Below are 22,389 nucleotides of genomic sequence, written 5' to 3'. Positions count from 1 at the left end.
GGCAGGGCCGTGGTGAGGCTCACGTCACCACGGCCCGAAGAAAAAGATTGCGTTTAAACGCGCTGATGCTCCTCCTCCTTCCTGCCTGTGCGGCCCCGGAAGTAAACGTTGCCGGAGCCGCGTGGGCAGGAAGAAGGAGGAGGAGCATCAGCGCGTGCAGAAGAGGAGCAGCGCTTACGGGCCGCCGTGAATCCCAACGGCCTGAGAAGAGGAGGAGGCCCGGTAGCAGGGCCCCCGCGGCCCGAGAAGATCAGAGCCGCTGCAGAGCCCATCCTGCGGCGACCCGCGAAGAGGAGGCCCAGAGGTGAGAGAGATGCTGAGGGTGTGAAGAATGTGTGTGTGTGTGTGTGCGCGAGATGAGTTGAGAGACTGTGTGTGGGAGTGAGGACCTGAATGTTTGCAGAGACAGCATGTGAGAGCCTCTGTGTGTCTGAGAGAGACAGCATGTGCCAGTGAGAGCCTGTGTGTGTGTATGAATGATTGTATGAAAGAGAGCATGTGCCAGTGAGAGCCTGTGTGTGTGTATGAATGATTGTATGAAAGAGAGCATGTGACAGTGAGAGCCTCTGTGTGTGTGTATGAATGATTGTATGAAAGAGAGCATGTGACAGTGAGAGCCTCTGTGTGTGTGAGAGAGAGAAATGCATGTGAGAATGAGAACCTCACTGTGTGTTTGAGGGAAGAAGATGGAGAGAAAAGAAATAGAAAAAAAGACAATATAAAAGGAATTGGCAAAAAAAATAAAAAAGGGAAGGTGGAAAAAAAAGCCCGTAACCAACCAATTAGAAAACTAAGATCAGACAGCAAAGGTAAAAAAAAAATAAATTACATTTTTCTGATTGGCACAGTAATCTTTGGGAATGTGCAAGAATAGCACTTTCTCTATGCGGATCTCACAATGTACGAGATCAACATGGAGGAAGTGGAAGCCCACGGGGCCTGCACAGAGGAGGCAGCAGAATGGGCTTCAATGTCAGTAGCAGCAATCGGCACCTCCCCAATAGCCATGTGGCAGCAGTGACAGTGGCAGCAGAGGAATGAGAGAGGTTACGAGGTTGCTGGCAAAAGAGAGGGGGGTCTGCCTTTAGTGTGTGCACATGTATGAATGGGACTGTGTGTGTGAGAATGAATGTGTGCATGCCTGGGGGATGGGGAGGGAGTGGTGTGAAAATGAATGGGAGCCTGCCTGGGGGTCAGTGTGTGTGTGTGAGAATGACTGGGAGCTTGCCTGGGTGTGTGTGTTTGTGTGTATGTGAGGGAGCCAGTGAGTGTGAGAGCATGAGTGTGTATGAGAAAATCCAAGGGAGTAAGAGTTTGTGTGTGTGTGGGGGGGGGGGGGGGGGAGTGTGGAGGGGGAGAGAGTGTCTTAGAGCCTGAGAGTGTGTCAGTGTCAGTGAGAGTGAGAGGTTATGGTGGATATAAGAGCATGAATGTGTATGTATGTGACAGTATATGTGTGAGAGAGAGTGGATAACCTCCTAATCCTCGACAATATCAGGGTGACTGGAAATCAAGAGCTCCCACAGAAGGGGACAGCAGGGGCTTTTTAAAAACCTTATTAGTTTTAATTATTGAATATTTTTTGATGTCTGCTCTTTTTGAAATATTTTATTGGTGTTATATACAAATTTTTGAAAATTTCCCTGAGTTAAATTACTGGAGGTTCTATTCATCAGCAGTTTTGAAATATATATTTTTAGTATGATCCTATTGTGATGTTTTATAGTTCTTGATTTTATTGTTTGATGTTTTATGAGGAATGATGGTATTTTCTGTTTTTCCATTGCTGCATAGCATACAATCTAACTTGTTGTGATTTCCAGTTCAGTTTGTCTGTGCATTTCTGTGTATATTCTATGGTCTCTTTATTCTGTATTTGGTGACTCACCAAATTGTATGTGTAATTGGGTACCCATAGGCCAGTATGGAGAAAAATCCTCTGGGCCACTATTTTCCCACAATCCACCCCTGCTGAAACCCCAGCCACACAAATAGCAGCTGCTAAGTATATGGGCACTTTTGCAGCCATATATCTTTAGGGAATTCAAAATAAAATGAACCAGGTAGTTTCTATTCAAAAAGCTTACTGAAATTATGCAAGTACAAACTGCCCATGTGCTTTGTCGGTATGCAACTTATTCAAATTTGCCCCTATGTATTTTGAACACATACACCAGACGGAGGGTAATTTTATAACTCCCCACATAGTGGTAAAGTCTGCATATACAGTGTACACAAAGGCATTACCGAAGATTTTGAAATCCTTCCTTAATTGTCTGGGTGTGCATGAAATCGTTCACGCACAAATTTACAGCTACTTCAAGCAGGGTGTTGTAATTAACACGCACACTTTCCAAAATACAAAAAGCACGTGCATAAGTTGTAGCCTCACCCCATCTCCACCCTCTGGAAGGCCTGCTCCCAGTGCATGTAAAAGTATGTGTGAAACTGCGTTACATTTTACACACCCTGGTTGAGTTTTAAAGCACCACTTACAGACATAAAGCGGGGTCTTGTGCATGTAAGTCACTTTGAAAATCTGGCCCAGAAAGTTTATGACCAGGATTTTGGCTGACAATGGATTTTTTTATATTTTACAGATAAAAGGACAGCGTGATGTATTTGGGCATACTCATAGGTCTAATATAAACTGTCTTTCTAGTAACTAAAAAAAATATTGCACAGCTCACTGGCAAAGGAGAGGGACATTGGAAGAGGTAATGTTAAAGACTGAGGCCCACCAGATCCTAGAAACCTTGACTAGGAGGGCAGATAAGGACTTAGTCCACTGCTTCCCAAACCTGTCCTGTTGACCCCACAGCCAGTTGGAGTTTAAGGATATGCACAATGAAGTTCTCCCTTCTCCCTTTTCATCAGCACCCTAACGATGAGCCTAAGAGCAAATAAATGACTTGACACTATAACTGTGGTGACCTAGTCCAGGGTAGCGCTCTGCAACTTCTTACTCTTAAGTAAATCAGTGTTTGGGTGTGCCTTCCTCTATTTTTTGCAGGACCTGGCCATGGGCACAGACGCCGAGGGGGAGAAGATCAAAGACCCAATGAGAGCCATAGTGCCAATCTTGCTGGATGGAAATGTCAGCACCTACGATAAAATCCGCATCATCCTCCTCTACATTATCTTAAAGAATGGTAGGAAAACCAGTTTGCTTAGGGTCCAGAATTGTTGGCTGAAAAAGGAGATATTTCTGTTTGTGGGGAAGAAAGATAATTAGTCCCAAACTAAAAGAAAAATGATCCAGGAGAGGCAACCCACTGGCACAATGGGACAGACCAAGCAATTTAAACTGATTAATAATGTGAATTCAACTGTTGGGCAATGAAGCAGACACACTATATTATTATAAAGGAAGTGGCACAATCACATGCCATGCTTCTTGACTTTTGGGGCTGCTAAAGAACCAGTGTGAGCAAAGGTGATATAAGGGAACTAAAAGTAATTGGTTTAATTGGTGCTCTCAGGTGATAGTGATGGTGACAGAAGGTACAGTAATTGTTGCTATGATGATGGGAGATTACAATGATGGTAATAGCTGGTGATCTGGATATGGCTTCTCCGTGATTGCATTCCTAGGCATCACCGAGGAGAACCTGAACAAACTGATCCAGCATGCCCAGATTCCCCCAGAGGACAGCGAGATCATCACGAACATGGCTCATCTTGGAGTGCCTATCATCACAGATGTAAGCTCAGAAAAGCTTATCCCGCATAAACAAAACACTCTTGACACCTGATCTGGATCCTACTTTAAGGTCACAGCCAATGACACTGCTTAACTGCAGTAACAGAATTCAATAAAGCCTGCGCTAAGCACAGAAAATCCTTAGATGCAAAGACGTGAAGGGTAAGCCAGAGATTAACTGGGATTTATGGCATTGCAACAAGAAGTGCATTGGGCAGACGGGTTGGGCCTTATGGTCTTTAACTGCCTCCATACTCTATATTCCTATCAGATGTGTGTCTCTTCAGCATCATTTATTGGCTCTTCCCAGTGCTGGACTGTGTTTGCTGTGGGCCAGTTTGGTTACAGTAAACATTGTGTCATCACGTACATAACAGAATATGCAGCTCTTAGTTCTAATTGTAGCTGTTCAGAATTTATAAGGGATTCAGGAAATGGGCATACTGAATCCTGATAGGCTGTGACCTTATTACAGTAGGCCCTTGCTAAAGTTGTTGACCTATCATTTGTAACCCTCCCTTCCATCACACAGAACTAAAGTGCTGAGAAGCTGGGCAGTCTACTGTTAGTGATATATCCAGTAACCAGTTTCAAACATCGGTGCCCATCACAGATAGCAGGGGTGGCCAACTCCAGTCCTCAAGAGCCACAAACAGGGGGTAGCAGGGGTGGCCAACTCCAGTCCTCAAGAGCCACAAACAGGCCAGATTTTCAGGATATCCATAATGAATATGCATGAGATAGATTTGCATGCATTGTCTCCATTATATGCAGATCTATCTTATGCATATTCATTATGGATATCCTGAAAACCTGGCCTGTGTGTGGCTCCCGAGGACCGGAGTTGGCCACCCCTGACATGTCAGATGGAGGTACAAAGCACAGACTGACGTAGCATATGACATGGTGGTAGGCATACTGTGGAGATTTAATTAGGTGCATGCCCAAGTAATACTCAGTTTGAGATCTAAACTAGGCAATCCCTTTAAATGATAAATTACTGGTCCTGAAGGGAGTGGTGGACAGCAGATGGCATTGGCAGGGCTCTCTTTTTTCTTGCAAATGTTTTCTTCCCCAAGTTTAACATGGGAGAGTCCAAAGGACAACCTTGTGTGTTTCCCTCTACAAAGATGACTCTTTTTATAGGCTAGATTGACAAATTTGCCATCCCAAAGTCAGCTGGAGAAAGACCTGGGTTGCAACCAATGGTGATGGAGTTGGGCTGGTTTCAGATGGCTCTGTCTTCCAGGGAGACCACCCTATAACCCCAGGGATTGTTGATGAGATCTTCCAGTGATTTACTCACAGCAGGCGCTGCTGTGATACCACATACACCACTGGAGCTTCAGGGGAAAGGCACTGGTGAAAAGCTGGAGCTGTGCCAGATGTTTTGAATCAAAGTATGTTTGGGGGAGGAGGAGTACTCTCCCACACAGCTAGCCCCAAAGTCGGTGATATGGTTGAAGGAGCTGGAGCTAAGATGTTACTAACAACTTCTATTTCTAAGGGTGAGAACAATTTGGGATCTGGGATGGAAAGCTCTCCCCTACCACCCTATTTTCTTAAGTTGGTCTCTACTGTGGACCCAGCCCCCAGAAAATCTAATTGGAGGACATATGGAAGGTCATTAGCTTCTCAAATTTGAATCTGACTACTTCCATTGTTGATTCATTTTTGCAAATATCAAAAACTAGAACTGTTATCTCAGCTCCATAATACTTATCTTAAAACTTTGGAAAGGAAGACTGAATAGCTTCCAAAAACATGAACAGCTGATTGCCATAGGTAATCAAGTATTTAAAAATTTTTTTTTTAAAAATGCAATAAAAATATAGGGGTAGATTTTCAGAGCCCTGCTCGCCTAAATCCGCCCAAAACCGGGCGGATTTAGGCGAGCAGGGCCCTGCGCGCCGGGAAGCCTATTTTACATAGGCCTCCCGGCGCGCGCAGAGCCCCGGGACTCGCGTACGTCCCGGGGTTTTCGGAGGGGGGCGGGCCCGGTCGACGCGGCGTTTCGGGGGCGTGTCGGCCGCGTTTTGGGGGCGGGTACGGGGCGTGGCTACGGCCCGGGGGCGTGGCCGCGCCCTCCGTACCCGCCCCCAGGTCGCGGCCCGGCGCGCAGCAGGCCCGCTGGCGCGCGGGGATTTACGTCTCCCTCCGGGAGGCGTAAATCCCCCGACAACGGTAAGGGGGGGGGTGTAGACAGGGCTGGGTGGGTGGGTTAGGTAGGGGAAGGGAGGGTAAGGTGAGGGGAGGGCAAAGGAAAGTTCCCTCCGAGGCCGCTCCGATTTCGGAGCGGCCTTGGAGGGAACGGGGGGAGGCAGCGCGGCTCGGCGCGCGCAGGCTATACAAAATCGATAGCCTTGCGCGTGCCGATCCCGGATTTTAGTGGATACGCGCGGCTCCGCGCGTATCTACTAAAATCCAGCGTACTTTTGCTTGAGTCTGATGCGCAAGCAAAAGTAGGCTGTTCGCGCGCCTCTTAAAATCTACCCCATAGCGTAGTTCAAACACTAGTACAAATAAAATAAACACTTACATATGCACTGCATCATTGTTTTCTTCTAAACACACAGGGCGCGCGATATTCAAAGTCTGTGCAGCACTATTTAGCCAGATAAGCGGGACTTATGCTGTTAAGTAGCAGCCACTGAATCTGTGCCTATGTTCAGCGGCTGCCGCTTAGCCGTATAAGTCCCTTATATGGCTAAAAGTTAAACGCACAAAAAGTAGGCATGTACTGGGCAGATTAGAGGCAGAGCAAGTTAGCCATATAACTTATACCAGTGGTTCTCAACCTTTTTTCTGTTGGGACACACCTAATAGATAGTTCCCACAAGTGTGACACATTGAACACATGACAGTCACAAAGCTAACCCCACTCCCACTCCCACCCCCAACCCTCAGCAATGGGTATAGAGCTGAACTAGAACATTCCCCGTACAACTCACCATACAAAAAAGATATTCTGGTGTTATCTCAGTTCTAGCAACACAAACTCCCTCTACTACCAGGCACAATAGCCCTACTTATAAAAAGACAGCAATTCACCACCAATGCATGTCCTATTGAGAAAACACAACAAATAAGGTGAGGTATTTTCCTAGCCTACATGCTAGTTAAATACCTCACCTCAGCCATACACACAAGATCGACCTTCACCAAATACAGAAAGACCACAAATTACAAATATGGAGACAAACTGGAATGAAAACCCCAAAAAAGCCACTCTGCATGCAGAGGAAACTTGGAGAAATAGAAACAGAAATCTAGCATTTAACAAAGTCCCAGGATCAGCAATAATGCACACAAACTAATCCGCACAGTTATACCTGCATTATGGCATGCCCTCAAATGGAACAACCCTACCTATAAAAAGGCAACACTACAAATATTAAACCACAAATATTAAGCTGCTATAGATCTCCACACAGAAATAATTGTAAAACTATATGAATAAATCTTTCAAAACAGCTGATGAACAGAACAACATCTAACAATTAAAAATTCTACAAACGCCAGTAGCCAATAATTAAAATGGCAGTCAATCAAGAAAAATGAACTTAAAAAGCCACCTTTATTTACCCTCTCCAGCAGTTCTCCTACTCCTTTCCCTTGGAGGCCACACCAGAAGCAGCAGTAATTGCTGAAGCTGTCCTCACGGTCCTCTTCCTTAGGGACCACAACCAGTCTCTTCTCTCTTGCACACACACACACATACACACACCAGTCACACCCTCAGGACCAGTTTCTATCTCTCACACACCAATCATCTCCCCGACCAGTCTTTCTCTCTCTCTCACACACACACACACACACACATACCAGACATCTCTCTGATCAGTCTTTATCACATACACACGTCACCTCTCTGACCAGTCTCTCTCAATCACACAATGCTCTCTCTTTCTTACTCAGGCTTTCAATCACACTCATGCTCTCTCTGTTTCAATTACACCCAGGCTTTTATGTTTAAATATTTTTATTAATTTTCACAAATAATCAACCACACTTGCATGTCACAAGGCAAACACTGCAACGATGAGAATACAATACAGAAGGAAACTTGGCGATATATGCCTAACAGATCCCAACATCCATCCCCATAGCCCCCCCCCCCCTCCCTTGAACATACCTGGTGCGAAACACAAAATACGTGGAGAGGCTGAAGGGTCCTTCTCAGCCCCCCCCTGTAGAGCTGTACCCCCCCCCCCCCCCCCTTGGCAGTCACCCAGCATCCCACCCACCCACCCTGTAGGCCCAACTGAGAACTAAGCACCATAAACCAACAGCGTGAGGAATCTAAGAGGCAAAGTCGGTGGACATATTGTTCAGTATTAAACTACATGCCCCGTGAGGCAGCGACTGGATATAGGCGTCCAAGGTGGGAAGAAAGGGCTTAGATTTACGAACCCCATCAATGCGTTCCGCCACCTTCCCCGTCAGGCATAACAGGTTGATTTGATTTTTCCAAAGTGTCAGGGTAGGCAGGTCCGAGCCCACCCAAGTCAGGAGGATGGATTTTTTTAGCTAAGAATAGGACTTTCCAAATCCACAGCCGGATGTATCTCTGTCCCAGTGCGATTCCCCGCAGCTGATCAAAAAGAAGTACATGTGCCTGGGCCAGTAACTGCACGTTAGTCACTTGGAAGATGTAGGCTCTAACCGCTCGCCAGAAAGTCTGAATTTTGGGGCATCCCCAGAATTTATGACCCAAGGTACCCGGCGCAAGCGCACACTTCTCGAAGATAGGGGAGTTAGTAAGACCTATAAGCTGCGCTCGGGGCTGAGAGTTGTAGTACGCAAGAGGAATTTGTATTGTGCTTCACGCAAGTCCTGGCCTCTCACCAATGTAGGTATGCGCTTGAAGCTGAGGGCGTATTGTGCCGGAGTCATATCTAAGGGGAGCTCGCCTTGCCAGCATAGGAGAAGCCCCTCGAAATTTAAGGAGGGCTTCAATTGCATCAGATGCTGGTAGTAATAGGATATAGAGTAGGGGCCTGGGTCAGCTGTGTCCAGGACATCAGACAGAGAGTCCCGCTGGGCACTGTTCCAGTCGGGGGTTCGGAGCGTGCGAGCATAACTGCGAAGCTGTAATTAAGCAAAAATTTGCGTCGCGGGAAGACCAAATTCTGCGCATAGTACAGGGAAGGTCTTGAGCTCTCCATTCTCCGTGAAGAGTTGTCCCACCCATTCAAGCCCGCATGCGGCCCACTGTGAAAAAGGGCTCCTGACCATCCCAGGTACAAAGGCAGGATTGTCACATATGGGGAGATAGTGGGAGGTTGTGCTGTCGAGCATGAAGGCCTTTCATAAATAGCGCCATGCCTGAAAAAGGGGAAGATATAACAAGCTGCTGGTAAAAATCCCGAAAAATCCGGCAAATGTCTGGGCCCGAATTAACCAATTGCCCCCCGTCCAAGCGCATAGTGGTCAGTAGAGAGATCCCCTTCGCCCGTTTTGTTAGGTTGACTAGCGTTTTGCCCACCTTATTGCTGTATAGGAAAAAGTGTCCCTTGTAATACATCAAGCCTTTCTTCGCCTGTTGGTGAAGCAGAGTGTTCAGAGTGGCTTGGATCTCGAGGAAGGCTTTTTGTTTAGTAGGCACGGGGTCTGCGTCGTATTGCTGTTTGGCCACGTATAGTTGTTTTTCTAGAGTGAGTATTTCTGATGTGAGTGCCTTGCGTCTGTGGGCCGCATACGAAATTACGTCTTCCCTGAGCACTGCTTCTGCGGTTTCCCAGAAGAGGACAGGGGAGTCAACATGTGCCTCGTTAAGCTGCGCATAATCTTGCCATTTTTGCTTTAAGTAGGAGCGAAACGCCTGGTCTTTCTAGAGATATCGCGGAAAATGCCATATGCGCTGGGTGGAGGCCTCTTGGAAGCCATCCAAATCCATCCAGACTGAAGCGTGGTCAGATATAAGAAGGGAACCTATCTGGGAGTCCCTAACTTTGGGGAATGTGCCCCTATCTACTAGCGTATAGTCCAGGTGAGACTGGAATGCGTGGGCTTGTGATAAATGTGTATATTCCCGCTCTAGGGGGTGGAGAGCCCGCCAGCTATCTTATCAAATCCAGGGTGGTGCACACGTAGGGCACCTCTTTGTGTGAGTGCTGGGGGGGTGGGGGGTTGGTGGGAGGATTGTTCTATCCAGACTGTCGTCCCCAATTGAAATCCCCTCCCAGCACTACGGACGTGTGGTGATATGGGGCTAAACGTTTTGTGAACTGGGTGAAGAACGTATGGAATTCTGGTTTGGCACGTAGATGTTGCAGAGGACCAGCGGCCTCCCCCCTAGAGTACTCTCCACCATCACGTATCGGCCCTCTGGGTCAGCAAGCACCTGCGTCTCCTGAAAGGGTACCACTTTCCCAATTAAAATTGCCACCCCCGCTTTCCCTGACATAGCGTGTGCAGCAAACACCTTGCTCACCCATTGACGGCACAGCTTCTGGTGTTCAGCTTGGGACATATGAGTCTCCTGAATCGTTGCGAGCTGTGTTTGCCAGCGCTGCAATGCTTGCAGTACTTTAAAGCGTTTCGTGACACAGCCCAGGCCACACACATTCCAAGTGACCCAGGGTGTTGGGGTAGTCATCAAGGGATGGCCAGGAGGTAAAACTTAAAAGAGATAAAAACACTATCGAGCCTTGTCTGGACCAGGGTCCCCCAGCCTGGACCCCGATTCCCTCCCCACAAGGGATTCGGGGAAGCCAACTAGACGGAGATTGCTCCGATGGGAGCGGTTCTCTAAGTCCTCCAGCTTACCCTCGTGTCTGGCTAAAGCAGCTCGCACCGTCTGTAGCTCCACCTCCAGGGCCTGCGGCCCACAGACGCAAGGCACTCACATCAGAAATACTCACTCTAGAAAAACAGCTATACGTGGCCAAACAGCAATACGACGCAGACCCCTAAACACTAAACAAAAAGCCTTCCTCGAGATCCAAGCCACTCTGAACCCTCTGCTTCACCAACAGGCGAAGAAAGGCTTGATGTATTACAAGGGACACTTTTTCCTATACAGCAATAAGGTGGGCAAAACGCTAGTCAACCTAACAAAACGGGCGAAGGGGATCTCTCTACTGACCACTATGCGCTTGGACGGGGGGCAATTGGTTAATTCGGGCCCAGACATTTGCCGGATTTTTCGGGATTTTTACCGGCCCCAACTCGCGTCTCTGCCTCGGTCAGCCGCCGCGTGTGTTCCGAAAGCAGGGATTGCAAATTGTCAAATCGGGTGTGTAATTTGCCCAGCTTCTCATCTAGCGCGGTTAGGATCGTGGCTGCGAGGGAACTGTTTCCTTCGGGCGGCTCGGGAGCAGACGCCGGAGGGCTCGGTGGGACCCCCATAATGGGTCCCGCGGCTGTCTTCGTTTTGGTCGCCATCTGATAGGTTTTTCGACAGGCTGCAAGGCACACTATGAAGGAAAACAGCCGGTGTCCAAAGGTAGGGAGGTTGGCCACCACTTAGCTAGTGAGAGGATGATGGGTTGCGATGCAGGGAGTGGGGCCCCGGAGCGAAGCAGGAGATGTCCGCTCGCTCTCACTGCATCAAGTGACCTCCCTGATATTTTTATTTATTTATATATTTTATTTAATTTATTTATTTAATTTTATATACTGACATTCAATCTGACATATCACAGTAGGTATTTCCCTAACCCCAGAGGGCTTACAGTCTAAGTTTGTACCTGAGGCAATGGAGCCTGAGCTCCAGCGCACGCTCACAGGTTCTGCAGTGGCCCCAACTTTTCATGAGTTTCTGCGGCAACAGGAAGGCCTCCATGAGGAGGGATTGGAGTCACTGCAGGGCCTGTGAGCTTGCATTGGTTCCCAGGCCCAGTGCCGACTTTCATTACTAAGGCTCCTGCCACTTGCATTGTCGGGCTGAGGAGGGGAGGGAAGGGAATGGTTGAATGCGCATGAGCTTATGAAGATTACCAGGGCGTCTCTCCCCTCACCCACATGTCATCAGCCAGCCCTCTCTTCCCCACCAGTTGTCAGCCACCTTTAGCCCAGGACCCAAAGAAAAATGTTGCCACTGGCCCTGGCCCAGCAGGATGTCCTGAGAAGGGTCTGTCTGATGGGTGAGATCAGATGCAGAATGGGTTTGAGAGTTGGCTTTGCGGTAGAGGGGTTGGCTGTGGAGGGTGCGAGAGGATTGACTGGAAGATATAAAAGAGGAGCTGGGGCATGAGAGGGGATCAGCTGGGAGGATATGAAGGAAGGATTAGAGAGGAGAAGGTGAGGCTGAGCAGTGATAGGGATGGGGAGAGTGAAGGTGGAATGGAGGATGGGGTGAAAAGGAGGGTAAAGCAGAGGAACAGTTGGGGGTTCTAAGAAGGGTTTGTGGGTGAAAGAGGATCAGCTGGGGGATGTGAAAAGGGCTGGGAAGGTAAAAGGAGCCGGCAGATGTAAGACGTTGGGAGAGGGGATCAGCTGGAGAGGTGCAGATTAAGAGAGGCGATCAGCTGGTTTAGAATGCAGGTCCTCTGGAGAGCAGGGGGGTGAAGGTTGAGAGGATCAGCTGGAGGGTGGTAAAGGTGAGGCTGAGAGTGAAGTGCTAATTTGTTTTGGCCATTCTCTGGAGTCATGTGAATTTTCAAATGCTAAATTAGGGTCACATTGGCTAAAGGTTTGAGAAGCCTTGCTCTAGAGAACTCTACCTGACTGAGGGGCCGATACAAAAAAAGAATGCGGAAAGCGGGCTCTGAGTATTCAGCGCCCGCTTCTCTAGCGTGCCCCCCGGCACCTCTCCACGCAATATTTAAATTAGGGGTCGCGTTGTCAAGGAGGCGCTAAGGTCACTTGCGCGCCCCTAACGTCTCCTTGACAGCGGGAGCGCGCGAGCAGTCGGCTGTCAGCGGCCATCCACCGGTTAGGAAAACCAATGCTGAATTTATCGGCATCCATTTTCCTAATCGGCGCACAGCCACGGGTTTGGGAAACGGACACTTGTTAACTGAGCGTCGGTTTCCCGAACCTGTCTGCTGGCACTTTTTTAAACTCTTTTTTTGTAAAACTTTTTAAGTTTTCCTTCCTCCCACTGCTTTTCTGTACAACTTTTGGGAGCGCTCAGCAATTAACACCTGCTCTTGGCAGGCATTAATTTCTGAGCACAAAACTGTGCGTTTTAGACGCACATTTTTTATATTTGCATTTCAGGTGGTAAACTAATAGCCTCATTAGCATGCATTTGCATGAGATGAGCGCTATTAGTTTCACTCTTATTGCATAAGTGGATTAGATAGTGCCTTCACAACCCGCGTCCAACTGCAGGTTAAACAGTGCTCTCGGCTGAGCGCACTGTATTGCATCGGCTCCTGAGGGTCTTATAATACCAGCAGAAACCCTTCCCCCACCAACATCTAATGTGTGTTACTTGCCCTAAGTGAAGGAGAATAGAAGTGAGCCAGGCCCCTCAGTCCTCATAAGACACCCTTAATATATGCAATATACTGGAGGAATCCAACAGTGATCTAGCATCTAATTCTTCTCTGATAGTTAATTTTATTCTGGCTCCAGACAAAGGGTGGGTTTTAAAAATGGTTTTCCTGCCATATGTTCAGGGTTTCTCTGATGTTTTGAAGTGACTCAGAAAAGGTGGAAAAGATTTTTGGAATTGAAGTCCAAAGTTTTACTGCTTAGGGCAGGTGTTCTTTTAAGATTCCCATGCAGATGTCTCCTGATATAACAAGAGAAGCTGTTATGTTTTCTGTAGACCGAAACAATTGGAAGCTTTTCTATGAGACAAGACTATGTAGTGTATTATCTTCCTCCTTTAAATTCTTCCTAGGTCCAGCTATTAGCGTGAAATTTAAGGTATAAGCTATGTTCTCCCTGTGCGGTTATGCTTTTGTTTCTTTGTATAATTATATTCTTTTACATTACAAGTTGTCCCCCTGAAATAGTGGATCAGTTTTAATGACTCCAGCTTTCAGTAGGAAAAGATAATTATGCTGGTTTTTGTTTTGTGTATCTTGATTTGTTTTCCTTTCATTTTGTCTGGAGTCTGTTCCTTTGCTGATGGATATGATATCTTGAGTTGTTAACTTCAGAAACGTAATAAATAATTTTTTAAAAAGGATCAGTTCCCCTTTGCTGATTAGAATGTGGCCTTGTTACATCCCAGTGTGGGGGAACTGATCCAGTGCAGAGCTCAGTAGCAGTTGTGCTTGACTGGATAGTCGGTCACTGCGGTGTCTCGGGTGTGCATGGCATGGTGTTGCCTATAATAGGCAGCTTTCTAAAACTTTTACCTTTTATTCTATGGTTCACAGTACAGAACTTATCCCAATTAGCTGTGCTGCTGATCACCCATTACATATTTGTGTAATAGATAATTTGACATGCCTCATTTAATGCAGTCACCCTTTTGGGCACTTCTCTCTCCAGGCTATTTTTTAATATAAGAGCAGAGAAACCAACGACACCTGCATCTGGCGAAGTGGCCTCTTGCCCTCGAAAGCTCGCGCCTCAATAAATCAGTTACTCTCTGAGGTGCCACCAGCCTCTGCATCGTTGGCAGAGCGAGAACTCCAAGTCTTCCTGTTTTTGATACCTGCTTCAGTACTCCAGAGCCTGCTTTAATCACCAGTTTTGGCTTCACCTTTTCAGCATGAAATATTCTCTCTGCTTCTCCCAGGCCTTCTTGAATTCTAGTTTTACTCTCAGCAGCTCCATTCTTGTTTCCTCACACGTCTGCTGGTTGGTGGAGTGAAGTGGGCAGAATAAGCCCTCTTACTAACTAAAGGTTTCTTTGGGGGTCTGCATGACTGAAAGGGAGCTATACTATACTATCTATATTACTACAGCTACTTATTCTTTTTATATTACTACTAAATGTATGCAGTGCTGTACAGACACACATAGGAGAAGGTCCTTGCTCCGTAGAGTTTACAATCTAGTCAAGACACATACACAAGAAAGAGGAGGAGACCCAGAACTGAATCCTTGCAGGACTCTTGACTGCAGGAGGAAAAGGATCAGAAAAGGAGTCATCATAAAATAACAGAGAATGAAGGATTAGATAAGATGCAACCCGGTCAAAGACTCTTCCTGATATTCTCAAGGGAATGATCAGCTGTGTCAAAAGCCGATGACACATCTAGCAGGATTCGAATGACAGGAGATGGTTAAAACAATAATTGATGAAGGCCAGACTCAGCCCAAAAGGGATCAGGAACAAAGAGGGGGGAATAAAAGTCAGGGCGCTAGCAATAAACTGCAAGACCCTGTAACTTTAGAAAGACGAGAAATACTTAGAGTACCTGACTGTAATTCACTTTGAAGTGCTAAAAAGCGGAATGTAAAATAAATAAATAAAAATAGGACAATAGTTAGAAATGATGCAATGAGACAATTAGGGGAAAGGAGGCAGAGCCCAGAGGTAAGAGAAGAATGGAAATAAAACAAGGATTGAAGGAGGAAAATGTCAAGGTTGGGTGGCAGGACAGGAGTCAGTATGGACTCAAATGGCCAAGTAGAAGGGATTAAAATTGTGACTCCACTGAACTACTTGCATAACAATGGTTTGAGACACACTACAGCTCCTCATTTGTCAGTTCTTCAACAGATTTTCTTTTAAAGGTGGGTATTTTTTGTAAAATCTGTGCAGTGCTAGTGCCCAGCAAAGGGGGAGAGGTGGCACCGAAGTCACAGGCTTATTGTGCAGAAAATCCATAGACCTGTATAGAGTTGCAAATCATTGTCTTGGTTTTGAGGCCCTCAGCTTTACTGAACCTTTCTTTGTGTCCAGTCCACCTTGCGTCGCAGGAGCAAGCCAGATCGGAAGGAACGCATCAGCGAGCAGACCTACCAGCTCTCGCGATGGACCCCTGTGGTTAAAGACATTATGGAGGTGAGTGCAGCAGGATGGGTGGAGCTGGCTGACCTGTAAGCACGCAGCATGAACCACCCCATCAGTCCTTTTTGCTCACTTTGAGAAGGCTTTCCAGTGCATTTATTAGCTGTAAGCCCAATAGATTTTAGGCCACTGGTTGCATGCACTCTAAGGCAGGGCTTCCCAAACTGTGGGGGATGACAATCACAATAGTGTAGGGCCATTGATTGAATTGAACATGGCAATGGACCAGAGAATAACTCAAGGGAAATCTGAACGCGCTGTACTGTGAATTGAACCCCTGCTGCAGCACAGACAAAATGTGATATCACTTCGGGCAAGTCACTCTTTTGGTGAAAGGAATCCATCTTCCCCCTAAAGATATGCAGGGAAGTTATTTACATGCTTTCCGATTTTATTTGCAAGATAAAAAAAATGTTAAAAAATGAATAATCATTTTTACCTCATATTGAAGTGGACCAATGATTTAAAACAGGATCCGAATACGCTTTAAAGTTGAAAAATCATTAAGTAACTTGAGCATAGGTTTATGATCGTCCTTCATGTTACAAATTATATATTACATTGAACGTTTTGATACTGAATGCTCACTTTGGACAGTTTTTGAAACAGATTTGAGACGAGCCATGAGGGGAGGGGAGGGCCGGGTGTGCATGGGGGTCAATGGACGTTGCCACTGCTTCTTTCTTCCCTCTCCACCGCTGAACCTACTCAAAGAGAAAAATGTTCCCCCTAGAGGATGGGATGAGAAGATCTGTTGGGGGTTAAAAGAAGGGCTTGGGGTGAGAGAGGATCAGCTGGGGGAATGTATAAAAGGCTGGAGAGTATGGGTGAGGAATGGAGGGGAGGTTGAGAAAGGAGACCTGCTGGAGGGGATGGCGGTTGAGAGAGAAGGCCTAGGTCTGAGGTTGAGAGGGGAATCAACTGAAGTGCAAGGAAAGGTGAGGAGGCGTGGGTGATTGCAGAGGAGGACTGCACTGCTTCTAGTTTGTTTTGGTCATCTTCTGGGATCATATGAATTTTCAAGTGGGAAAATGGGGTCACGTTGGATAAAGGTTTGGGAAGCCCAGCTTTAAGGGCTTTTTGAATAATATGTAGGCAATTTTATGAATGCTGCTGTGTTCCATGGGCCCTGTAGTAACCTCAAGATAGGAAAGAGGGACACCAACTTCTATATCGATAATTATAAAATTCTGATCAGAGATCTTTAAGAAGTGGACAAAGTAGGAACTTGAAAAGCCAAGTAGCGCGGAAAAGTCAGTATGACAGCAGAAATTGGTTGGGATGTGGAGAAGTTGGGGGGGTGGAGATGAAACACTATTTCTGGTTTGCAGCAGTTTTATGCTTTGTGCGTCACTGCGCTGGGCGCAGCAGTTACAGGAAAACATGGATCTGTCGCCCTCCGAGTCTCAGCAGGCGGAGCACCCGGAGGCCGCGGTCACTTATGGTGCAGTAAAGCTTACAGTCACTGTTAGATACTTAGTAGGTACTTAAAGAATGAAAGCATGTTTCAGCTCTTTTTGTACTCTAGTTACCTATGTGAGTGGAATAAATGAAAATGAGACTGTACATGTAGTGCAGGTTACTCTGAGACAGAAGCACTTCAGCCCCAGTACCACAGAGAATAAATGTAAAAAGCAGTAAGATTCAGAATTAAACCGTGTCCAAACATTAACATGTAGAAAGAGCAACATATCACAACTGTGCTGAGCTGCTCCATCCTTTGCACTGTTCTTCAGTAGCTAGCGGTATTCTTACTGAACTATCAGGGAGAGTCTGAGGGGTACTGCCAGTGTCCGGTCATGAATGAGGTGGATATGTAGCACTTCTGCTCTCGGTGAAACCAGAACGAGTCCCTTAGTGCAGGGTGATTCATCTAAACCTGCCACCTCTTGTCCCTGAAGGCATCATCTAGTAACTCCACAAACAGTAATGGTAGTAAATAAATATGGGGAACAAATATATTTTTGACCTTTTCCCAAATGCACCAGACATTCTCCTGGCTGCAGTCTGATCTCTCTAGTTCATCAGAGAGCAGGTGGTGGAGGAAGATCTTTTCAGCATTTTTACAGTGTTGCCAACTCTCCCTTTTCAGGTGCAAATTCCCTCTTTTTTGTCACAAGGTTACTGTTTTACCAGCGTCTGTTTCTTCTTGAGCTTGTCCATTATTCAGGGTTTGTGCTGATGTGGTTCACTGAAATAAAATGCTTAAAGCCAACAGCTGTGAAGAAAACAAACTTATTTTATTAGAATGTTACAAAATAATATAAGGTATACCTTGGAGAGAAAGGCAGCATGCTAAGCAAAGCACCAATATAACACTCTCTCTCAAGTGATTTTACTGATAGCAAGACTATATATAGGATTTCTACTCTTGTTTCATCCACTCTTGAACTAGGTTACATAATTGCCAAAATTTCTACGATTGGTTTTCTATTATAAACAAATAATCTAAATGGACAAATGGTAATTTGCTCTCAGTCTTCATGCTAATTATCATCGCCTCATATGTAAATGATGTTATCTATGGCTCGCAGTTAGATGGAATGTCCTCATCGCTGTTCAAAAATGTTCTGTAACCTTGTAGCTCAGCATCTTTATCTAACTTGCAGCATCTGTTTATCTAGGAAAACAAGTACAAGACTGAAGCACAAATGTCATGCTTATAACTTAGGAGAATAAGAACAACGACTTCATTTGTAACATGTCAAAAAGTGTTTCACTGCCTCTTTACCGTTGTCCTTTACAGGTCATGTCTGTAATGGGGTTGTAAGCACCACAACAGTGCTCCCGGGTACCTCTTGGTACACAGTTTCCAGTCTTGAGACCTGGCCCGGATTTAGGCACAGGCAACACAGGTTATTTGCCTTGGGTGCCAAATACCTGAGCCAAAGAGAAGCCTACTCCTGCTTGCTTTAGGGCAATGTTCCATCATTGATTCAAAGGGATCCTGCTGTAACACTCTGGCCCACTCTCCATCTCCCTGCTGTCTGGTGGAAACCACCAGACAGCAGGGAGACTAGAGACTATCTAGTCTCTAGTCTTGCCTATGGCCTCCAGATCTTAAATCTGGCCCTGGTTGAGACCATAAGCTTTAACTCCACCTCTCCCCTAAAAAACTCTTTCCCCCAAGCTATTTCCATCAATGATCAAGAAATTGTCCTCTCTACAGCTTCTCGTGCTGGTGTGTTTAGTCTTTGGGTTCAGAAAGCCTCCACAGTGAGAGAGAATGGACTCTGATACAGTCCAGAGGAAACTGGAGGCCTTGCCCCAAGATATACCAGTTTTAGTGCTCAGTGTTGCAGTCTCAGATTGGTGTGCACTGCTCCATTTTGACCCCTCATCTCTTGTTTCTCTGCACAGGACATCATTGATGATAAGCTGGACACAAAACACTATCCCTACATCTCTACCCGCTCATCCACCTCCTACGGCACCACTGCTGTCAGGTAAGTATCGCTGGAGCGCACTCACTGCTCTGCTCGTACCTGGGCATTGTGGAACTGTTTTTACTGCATTTGGGCAGCTTGTAAATTTACTCTCCTCTCAGGGTAAGTTTGTCCTGTGACTCTTATCATGGTGTTACTGCCTCTCCTTAGGAAAGACCTGTTCTCTGACTCTTGGTCATGGGACTACCGCCTCTCCTCAGAGAAAGTCTGTCCCGTGACTCCTGGTTATGGAGCTATTGCCTCTCCTCAGGGAACATCTGTCCCATGATGCCTGGTCACAGAGTTACTGCCTCTTCTCAGGGAACATCTGTCCTGTGGCTCCTGGTCATGGAGTTACTGCCTGTCTCCTGGGAATTAGTTTTGAAGTGGTGTCAGTGCAGAGCTCAGTATGTAAGTGACATTGCATTTTAAATATTGATGAGTGAAATCCCATATGTCTAACTGGCCTTTGCAACTGCAGCAGTTCATTGACCATCATGACAGGCAGAACATTAATAGTAATAGTTGTAAAATACTGTCAGTGAATACAGCACTGTACATGATAAATCCCATAATAAAACTCCCTGCTCCATAAAGCTGCCATCTAAATTTCTGAAGGTTCCCTGAGAAGGGTGGAGGTAAATTTCTGAAGGTTCCCTGAGAAGGGTGGAGGTATGTCTTCAAATTTCACCCCTGTGCATCACTGCCAGTATAAGCTAATAATATCAGATGTGTCTACTGCAGTAGTTCTTAAAGTCAGACCTGAACACTTTCAGCCAGGTCTGCTTTTTTAGGGTAAATAGAATGTGCAAATTACCCTAGCCAAATATAGCTTCTGAATATACATTATGAATGTCCTGGAAACCAGACCTTTTTGAGAGTCTGGAGGACATAGTTTGGAAACAACTGCCCTAGGGACAGATGACCTGAGGTGAGGATCTCGCCGCCTTCTTTGGGCCTTGTTCTTTGGAAGAGAATGAGCATTATCTTGTGCTTTCCAAACATTGTTCTGTGAGGTGACTGTGGCATTAAATTTGACCTTCAGTGCTCGTTACGGACATTGGCACAAGAACAAGGCCCCTGGGGAGTACAGGACCGGGCCCCGTGTCATCATCTTTATCCTGGGAGGCGTGGCCTTCAGTGAGATGCGTTGCGCTTATGAGGTGTCGCAAGCCAATGGCAAGTGGGAGGTGCTAATAGGTGAGTGCCCGCCAGCGGAACGCAGAGAGAGGCGCAGCTTCATGAAATTCAGGCTCATCACATCGCTTCATCCCATCCTGTGCCGAATGATTTTATTTTTTTTAACGTCTTTCTGTGGCTGCTCCTCGCTGTGACAAATCCAGTTTGCAGACTTGGGCAGGAAAAGATGCTGGGTTCAATGTATCAAAAGTAAAAACTTTTTACAAGGAACATTTCCTGGTCAGGAGGTGGGGTCTGGGTTGGAAGAGAGGGAAGAGTTATAGTGCTACAAAAGTGGCAGAATTCCATCTGTTCAGAAGTCAGGTAATGTCTGGTGTATACAGTTAGTTCAAATGAGACATTTTCCCTGCATGACACTGCCACAAATTATAGTAGGACCTCTGTATATCTAATACTTCCACTAACTGTGGAAAGCCTTCTCTATATCTGACAATGACACAGACTGCCAGAGTCCCTCATTATACCATACAGTAACAGATAGTGGAAGGCCCTCCCTATACCTGACTCTAGCACAAATTATGGCACTATCTATACCTGATAGGAGCACAAAGCATAGAAAATGCTCTGTATTCCAGACAGTAGCAAAGACTTCAGGAAAACCTTTCTAAACCTGACAGGAGCACAGGCTGTGGGAGGTTCTCTCTATACCTGACACCAGCACAGGCCACAGAATGCCCTCTCTACACTTGACAGTAGCACAGGCCATGGGAGGTCCTCTCTATACCTAACAGGAGCACAGGCTGTGGGAGGCTCTCTCTATACCTGACAGGGTCACAGGTCACAGGAGACCCACTTTATAACTGACAGTAGCATAGGCCACAGGATGCCCTCTCTATACTTGACAGTAGCACAGGCCATGGGAGGTCCTCTCTGTATCTGACAGGAGCACAGGCTGTGAGAAACCGTCTCTATACCTAACACTAGCATAGGCTGCAAGAGACCTTCTCTAAACCTGACAGTAGCACAGGCCACAAGGGGCCCTCTACCTGACAGGGGCACAGCCACAGGACTGTAGGTTTGCTGCTGTCATTTGCAGAGTCCGTAGGTGCAGGGCTAGTGAGAAGGCTGAGAACGGGTCCTAACTGATAACTAAGGGCTCTGCTTCTTCTTTGCTGTACTGCTTGGCCCGACAAAGAGGTGATACACTGGCAGACTCTGCCTACCTTCTGTCTTCTGCTCACTGGATTTTGATGGCAGGGACTCGCTATCATGTATCTGATGATTTCAATACCATTTCTCAGTGCCGTCTGATATCCTGTCGATGTTCTCATCCGAGTTTAATGTCCGATGTGTGAGTTCTGTTAACTAAACCTTGCATGTTGTGATAAAAGCATCTTGAATTCTCCCGGGGTCACAGCTGCTTAACCCTGGGCTGCTCCCTCGCTGTTTTAAAGGCCGATTCCCCGTCCTCTACTTTTCCCTTAAAGAGATTCAGGATGGTGAGGCTAGGCGTATCTCTGGGCTATTCTTTAGTCACCTACAGTAAGTCCAATATGATAGATCAGTAACTGGCCTGGGCACGTTTAAATTGCAACCAGAGAGACCTACTCTCCATAGGTCTTGAGCACAAACAGTAAATGGTATCTTTCTACTACCATTATTCCCTGTTCTCCCATTCCTCAGCATGCCCTCCAAGTCTCTGGAATATTTATCCCATGCGTTCTGCAGTTTGCTAATCTTTCATAGGGGTACACTACAATTATCATATATATATATATATATATATATATATATATATATATAGCTCCAAGTCCGGGGGGGGGGGGGAGGGGGGGCTGGGGAGCTGAGCCTGCCCTGGTTCTTCACCCAGTACAAGAAGGGGCTTATAGCTCCTGCTTCTTAAACAACTGAAACTACAAATCCTTGCCTGCACTTTGTGTAAAGCCGGGACTGATTCAGTTTCTCTTTGCTGACATGGAGCTGTGTGATCACCTTTATCTTTCAGCATGGAGGGGTCTATTAATATAGCTCCGTCTCCCTCAAACTTCCTGAGCACCTTCTATTGTGAGCTGAAAGCTGAAGTATATGCCCCAGGAGAGATCCTTTCCTGGCACCAGTAAGAAAAGCAAACTCCCCGTAGGTAGAAATGAGTATTATGCTGTGGGGGGTGGGGATTCCAGGATACACTGAGACACAGCCCAACAGTACTCCAATTAAAAACAAAATAAAACAAGGACTTTGAAAATAAGAAT

At 46.4% G+C, this 22,389-nt stretch overlaps 1 protein-coding gene across 3 annotated transcripts in view; it reads left to right on the top strand.

Moving 5' to 3' along the window:
- The window catches only part of STXBP1 (syntaxin binding protein 1), a 128,803-nt gene that overhangs the window by 80,436 nt on the left and 25,978 nt on the right, over nt 1-22,389 (top strand). For 2 of the 3 annotated variants that reach the window (XM_029612835.1, XM_029612834.1), the window contains exons 14-18: nt 3,014-3,152; nt 3,595-3,704; nt 15,465-15,566; nt 18,933-19,018; nt 20,043-20,197. In XM_029612835.1, the coding sequence (XP_029468695.1) occupies nt 3,014-3,152; nt 3,595-3,704; nt 15,465-15,566; nt 18,933-19,018; nt 20,043-20,197 (592 nt within the window). The remainder of the gene's footprint in view (nt 1-3,013; nt 3,153-3,594; nt 3,705-15,464; nt 15,567-18,932; nt 19,019-20,042; nt 20,198-22,389) is intronic. The other variant, XM_029612836.1, reaches the window with a different exon arrangement.

Source organism: Rhinatrema bivittatum, chromosome 8 (genome assembly GCF_901001135.1).
Source record: "Rhinatrema bivittatum chromosome 8, aRhiBiv1.1, whole genome shotgun sequence".
In the NCBI taxonomy this organism is placed as follows: domain Eukaryota; kingdom Metazoa; phylum Chordata; class Amphibia; order Gymnophiona; family Rhinatrematidae; genus Rhinatrema; species Rhinatrema bivittatum.
The sequence above is the reverse complement of the archived record's forward strand: the minus strand, read 5'-3'. Positions and strand labels throughout refer to the sequence as shown.